Below are 5,907 nucleotides of genomic sequence, written 5' to 3' on the forward strand. Positions count from 1 at the left end.
ACAACTAGAAAAGGAGTTTCTCAATCGCTTCTACAGCACCAGGCGTACTGTAAGCATGATGGAGCTTACAAATACGAAACAAAGAAAGGGAGAACCAGTCATCGACTACATCAATAGATGGAGAGCTCTAAGTCTTGACTGTAAAGATCGGCTCACCGAACTGTCGGCTGTAGAAATGTGCACCCAAGGCATGCACTGGGGACTCCTCTACATTTTGCAGGGAATAAAGCCCCGCACATTTGAAGAACTGGCAACTCGAGCTCATGATATGGAGTTGAGCATCGCCAGTAGAGGAACTAAAGATTTTCTTGTTCCTGAAGTAAAGAAAGATAAGAAAGAGATGAAAGGTGCTGAAAAGATAGTGAAAAGCACCGCGAAAGAATCTATGGTCGTAAACACAACCCCGCTGAAATTCTCCAAAGGAAAGGAAGCGAGGGTTGAAAAGAAGGATGATGGAAGCGAAAGGCGACGTCTGACTTTAAAAGAAAGGCAGGAAAAAGTTTACCCATTTCCTGATTCAGATATCGCTGACATGCTAGAGCAACTACTAGAGAAGCAGCTGATCCAGCTGCCAGAATGTAAACGACCTGAGCAAGCAGGAAAGGTAGATGATCCCAATTACTGCAAGTATCATCGGGTCATCAGTCATCCAGTAGAGAAATGCTTCGTGCTGAAGGAGCTAATTCTAAGGTTGGCTCGTGAGAAAAGGATTGAGCTAGATTTGGAGGAAGTAGCTCAAACAAACCACGCTGAAGTGACGATAATGTCTGAGGCTTCTTCGTCGAGATTGATTTTTGAGCAAAGGAAAAGCTTGGTCCAGTTCGGGACCTTTGAGCCTATAGTTGTCCAATTCTTTCAGGAAATCTCATACGAGGATCCTCAAGGAGAGAAAAGACCAATTGAAGAAGACGATGAAGGGTGGATAGTGGTGACCCACCGAAAGAAAAGACAGTCGATCCCGACCCAAAGAGAGTCTCGCTCTTACCAAAACTATAGAAGAGGAAATAAGACTCAAAAGAATAAGAAAAAGAAGAAGACTCATAAGCTTAAGCTCGTACATAATGAAGACATGAATTTCTCTCGACCTCAACGCTTAGTGACCTTGGCAGACTTCCTTCCAAAAAGCTTCCTTTGTGATCATCAGGATGAAGACCCAGAAGTCGTTGCGTGTCATGCTATCAACACAACGGAGGAAGAAATAATCCCTCCAAGATCACTAGAAGGAGAGGGAGTATCAAAAGACCTTTCAAGGTTTAATGTAGAGGATCTATTATCACTTCCTCAAGAGACCAAAACCATCCTTATTGATGCATTGCTAAATTCAAGAGCATCAAGTTCGAGTACTCCGACTATGACATATGAGAGTGGTTCTTATTGTATGTCTATAGACTTCTCAGATGAGGATTTGTTGTTGGGATCTAAACTTCATAATAGACCTTTGTATGTTTCTGGATACGTTCGAGAACAGAGAGTCGATCGAATCCTCATTGATAATGGCTCAGCTGTCAACATAATGCCAAAGTCGACTATGTGGCAATTAGGCATCTTGATGGACGAGCTCTCAAATAGCAAGCTAGTAATTCAAGGTTTTAACCAAGGTAGCCAAAGAGCAATAGGCATGATACGGTTAGAACTCATAATTGGCGACCTAAAGGCCAGTGCATTGTTTCATGTCATAGACTCAAGGACTACTTACAAGTTGTTACTAGGGCGTCCTTGGATTCATGGAAACGGAGTAGTAACTTCAACACTGCATCAGTGCTTCAAATTTTATCAGGACGGTGTAAAGAAGGTTGAAGCCGACTCTAATCCATTCTCAGAAGCTGAGTCTCACTTCGCAGATGCAAAGTTTTATTCAAAGAATAATAATATTTTAGAAGTTTTGCCTGCAGAAACCCCTCTTACAAAAGGAGAAGATAATTCACAACTGAAATCACTCGCAACCACAGAACCACATGAAAGTGCGAGAACCTTTAACTCTGGAAAGGGTGAAGCATACACTAGCACACAAAGGGTATGATCTTGAAGATGAAAATGCTGCAAACACACCAGTTTTGCGTTATGTCCCTCTGTCAAGGCGCAAGAAAGGCGAATCACCATTCATGGAGTCTCCAAAAGGTTTGAAAGTTGGTGACATCGAAATCATAAAAGAAAGCTTCACTACACCACTAACTAAGATAGCGAAGCAGAGGTAAAGGTAGATCTGGTGGAAGCAAACTTGCCCCAAAGGCGAACGAAAGACGGATTCGACCCCAAGGCTTACAAATTGATGGCGAAAGCAGGTTATGACTTCACAGCTCACACCGAGTTTAAAAGCTTGGAAATTCATGACCGACCTGAGCTCTCCTCAACTCAAAAGAAGCTTCTACGGGAAGGACATTCTATACCCGTGTCGAGAAAAGGACTCGGATACAAGTCGCCAGAACCGATCCGTATAACTAAAAAGGGGAAGGAAAAAGTGGTTGACATCAATCATATAACTATAGAGGAGGATGACAATACTGACGTAAAAGAAGGTGATAATCAGAGAATCTCAGTATTTGATCGAATTAGACCATCTGTTGCACGTCCCGTAGTATTTGAAAGGCTAAGCATGACAGAGGCAGAAAGAGAAAGGCTCCAGTCAGTACCAAACCTTGAGAGACATTCGGTCTTTCGAAGGCTAACTACGACTCCCATAAAGGAAGAAAGCACATGCCATGCCTTGACAACTACAAGACCATCAGCCTTTGAAAGGCTAGGTGTGTCTAAAAAGAAAAATGTACAAGCACCCCGTGCTCCGATTTTTAATCATCTCGGGATAAAGGATCACACGACAACATTGATTCCAACATAGATACAAAGAAGAAGGAACCAATGTCTCGTGTGAAAGTTTGGCGTCGAATTAAGCATACAGATGTCGATAATTATCGTAGTAAGAAGTTTCCTTGCGAGACAAAGGAAAATGGAGAAATTCATAGCAACGTTCCTTCTCGCATGAAAAGAAAAACTTTTGTTACTCTCAATACAAGTCAAGGTTCGTTAAAGGTAAAAAGACATGATGTTATACTAACGAATCCTGAAAAAGAAGGGTCGGAACAAGGGGAAGTGAAACTTCATGTCATCACATCACCATTATTGAGGAATCAGAGACTGGAACTCATGAAGAAGACGCAGAAAATGCCCCACAAAGTTTAGAGGATGGTGGCAATCTACTGTAGACGAGCTAAAAGAGGTGAACCTTGGTACAATAGAGGAACCACGTCCGACTTTCATTAGTGCGTCCCTCTCTAATGAAGAGGTGGATAAATATATGAGTTTGCTCACCGAATACAGGGACATCTTTGCGTGGTCGTACAAGGAGATGCCAGGACTTGACCCAAAAGTAGCAGTCCATCATCTTGCAATTAAACCCGGATATCGACCGATTAAACAAGCACAACGACGTTTTCGACCGGAGCTTATCCCTCAAATCGAGGTGGAAGTCAACAAGTTGATCGAAGCAGGATTCATTCGCGAGGTCAAATATCCAACGTGGATAGCAAACATTGTCCCTGTTAGAAAAAAAATGGACAACTTCGCGTTTGTGTAGACTTTCGCGATCTGAATAATGCATGCCCTAAAGATGATTTTCCCTTGCCCATCACCGAAATCATGGTTGATGCAACTACTGGACACGAGGCGTTGTCGTTTATGGATGGGTCGTCTGGATATAATCAAATACGGATGGCCCTCTCAGATGAAGAAATGACAGCTTTCAGAACTCCAAAGGGAATATACTGTTACAAGGTGATGCCCTTTGGATTGAAAAATGCCGGCGCTACTTATCAACGTGCCATGCAGAAAGTGTTTGATGATATGTTGCACAGGTATGTTGAATGTTATGTTGATGATCTTGTAGTCAAAACAAAGAGACGACAAGACCATTTGAAGGATCTAAAAGTCGTGTTTGATCGCTTGCGAAAATATCAGCTAAGGATGAACCCTCTCAAGTGTGCGTTTGGTGTAACTTCAGGAAAATTTCTTGGCTTCATTGTAAGGCATCGAGGGATCGAAATAGACCAGTCCAAGATTGATGCCATTCAGAAGATGTCAAGACCTAAAAGTTTGCATGACCTAAGAAGTCTCCAAGGACGATGGCTTACATCCGAAGGTTCATCTCTAACTTGGCCGGTCGGTGTCAACCTTTTCAAAAGTTGATGAGAAAAGGAGAAAATTTTGTGTGGGATGAAGCTTGTCAGAACGCTTTTGATAGCATAAAGAAATACTTGCTTACTCCCCAGTGCTGGGAGCTCCAGTACCTGACAAACCACTAATATTGTACATTGCTGCACAAGAAAGGTCCTTAGGAGCATTACTGGCACAAGAAGAGGTAAAGGGAAAGGAGCGTTCTCTCTACTATCTAAGCAGAACATTAATTGGGGCTGAAGTTAACTATTCTCCTATCGAAAAGATGTGTCTTGCACTTTTCTTTGCCATTGATAAGTTGAGGCATTATATGCAGGCCTTCACGGTTCATCTAGTGGCAAAAGCAGACCCTATAAAGTATGTTCTATCCAGGCCAATCATCGCTGGACGCTTAGCCAAATGGGCGGTTCTACTCCAACAATATGACATTGTCTATATTCCCCAAAAGGCGATAAAAGGACAAGCGCTAGCAGACTTTTTAGCAGACCACCCAATTCCTTCGGATTGGAAGTTATGTGATGACCTACCAGACGATGAGGTTTTCTTCACAGAAGTTATGGAACCTTGGACTATGTACTTCGATGGTGCAGCTCGAAGAAGTGGTGCGGGGGCAGGCATTGTCCTCATTTCTCCTGAGAAGCATATGTTGCCTTATAGCTTTGCACTTTCCGAATTGTGTTCAAACAATGTGGCTGAATATCAGGCTTTGATAATTGGCCTTCAAATAGCATTAGAAATCGGAGTGTCATTCATAGAGGTCTATGGTGATTCAAAATTGATAATCAATCAACTCTCGCTTCAATATGACGTGAAACATGAAGACTTGAAGCCATATTTTGCTTATGCTCGACAATTGATGGAAAAGTTTGATAATGTGATGTTAGAACATGTCCCTAGAGTAGAAAATAAGAGAGCGGATGCATTGGCAAATTTAGCCACGGCCTTGACCATGCCAGATGATGTAACTCTGAACATACCACTTTGTCAACGATGGATTATACCCCCAGTTAGGCCTGAATGTCAGGAAGTGAACATGGCAACATCCTATTTGATTGATGAAGAAGATTGGCGTCAACCCATCATAGAGTATCTTGAACATGGAAAGCTTCCAAAGGATTCTCGTCATAAAATTGAGATACGAAGAAGGGCAGCACACTTCATTTATTACAAGGGAACTTTATATCGCCGTTCTCTTGAAGGGCTCTTCCTTCGATGTCTCGGAAAGGAAGATTCGGTAAAAGCTCTAAAGGAAGTACATGCAGGTGTTTGTGGAGCACATCAATCGGGACAAAGCTTCAATTCCAGCTAAGAAGAATGGGCTACTACTGGCCTAAGATGATCCAAGATTCAATAGACTATGTGAAGAAGTGTGAGCCTTGTCAATACCATGCAAACTTCATACACCAACCTCCAGAACCTCTTCATCCAACTGTGGCTTCTTGGCCTTTTGAGGCTTGGGGACTCGATCTGGTTGGCCCCATTACACCAAAATCATCAGCAGGACATTCTTATATCCTAGCAGCAACAGACTATTTTTCAAGGTGGGCTGAGGCCATTTCATTGAGAGAAGCCAAGAAGGAGAACGTGGCAGACTTTATTCGAACACACATCATCTATCGATACGGTATTCCACATCGAATCGTGACGGATAATGGAAAGCAATTCTCCAATAGTATGATGGACAAGTTATTGTGAAAAATTCAAATTCAAGCAATATAAGTCATCCATGTACAACGCAGC

General features: G+C 42.4%; 1 protein-coding gene across 1 annotated transcript; it reads left to right on the forward strand.

The window, feature by feature from the left end:
- Nucleotides 1-2,269: 2,269 nt before the first annotated feature.
- LOC116402916 lies at nucleotides 2,270-5,476 on the forward strand. Its single transcript, XM_031883401.1, has 7 exons — nucleotides 2,270-2,741; nucleotides 2,837-3,016; nucleotides 3,130-3,196; nucleotides 3,316-3,499; nucleotides 3,541-4,132; nucleotides 4,263-5,046; nucleotides 5,179-5,476. The coding sequence occupies exons 1-7, from the start codon at nucleotides 2,270-2,272 to the stop codon at nucleotides 5,474-5,476; spliced, it is 2,577 nt and encodes an 858-aa protein (XP_031739261.1).
- The last annotated feature ends 431 nt before the right edge of the window (nucleotides 5,477-5,907 follow it).

This window comes from Cucumis sativus, chromosome 1, assembly GCF_000004075.3.
Source record: "Cucumis sativus cultivar 9930 chromosome 1, Cucumber_9930_V3, whole genome shotgun sequence".
Lineage (NCBI taxonomy): Eukaryota > Viridiplantae > Streptophyta > Magnoliopsida > Cucurbitales > Cucurbitaceae > Cucumis > Cucumis sativus.

Bases quoted from the DNA above. Each gene is read 5' to 3' on its own strand.
- LOC116402916 (XM_031883401.1), top strand. From the start codon at position 2,270: ATGGCGAAAGCAGGTTATGACTTCACAGCTCACACCGAGTTTAAAAGC. The intron at 3,017-3,129 runs GTTCGTTAAAGG...TTGAGGAATCAG, and splicing joins TACTCTCAATACAAGTCAAG to AGACTGGAACTCATGAAGAA. The intron at 3,197-3,315 runs GTAGACGAGCTA...CACCGAATACAG, and splicing joins GAGGATGGTGGCAATCTACT to GGACATCTTTGCGTGGTCGT.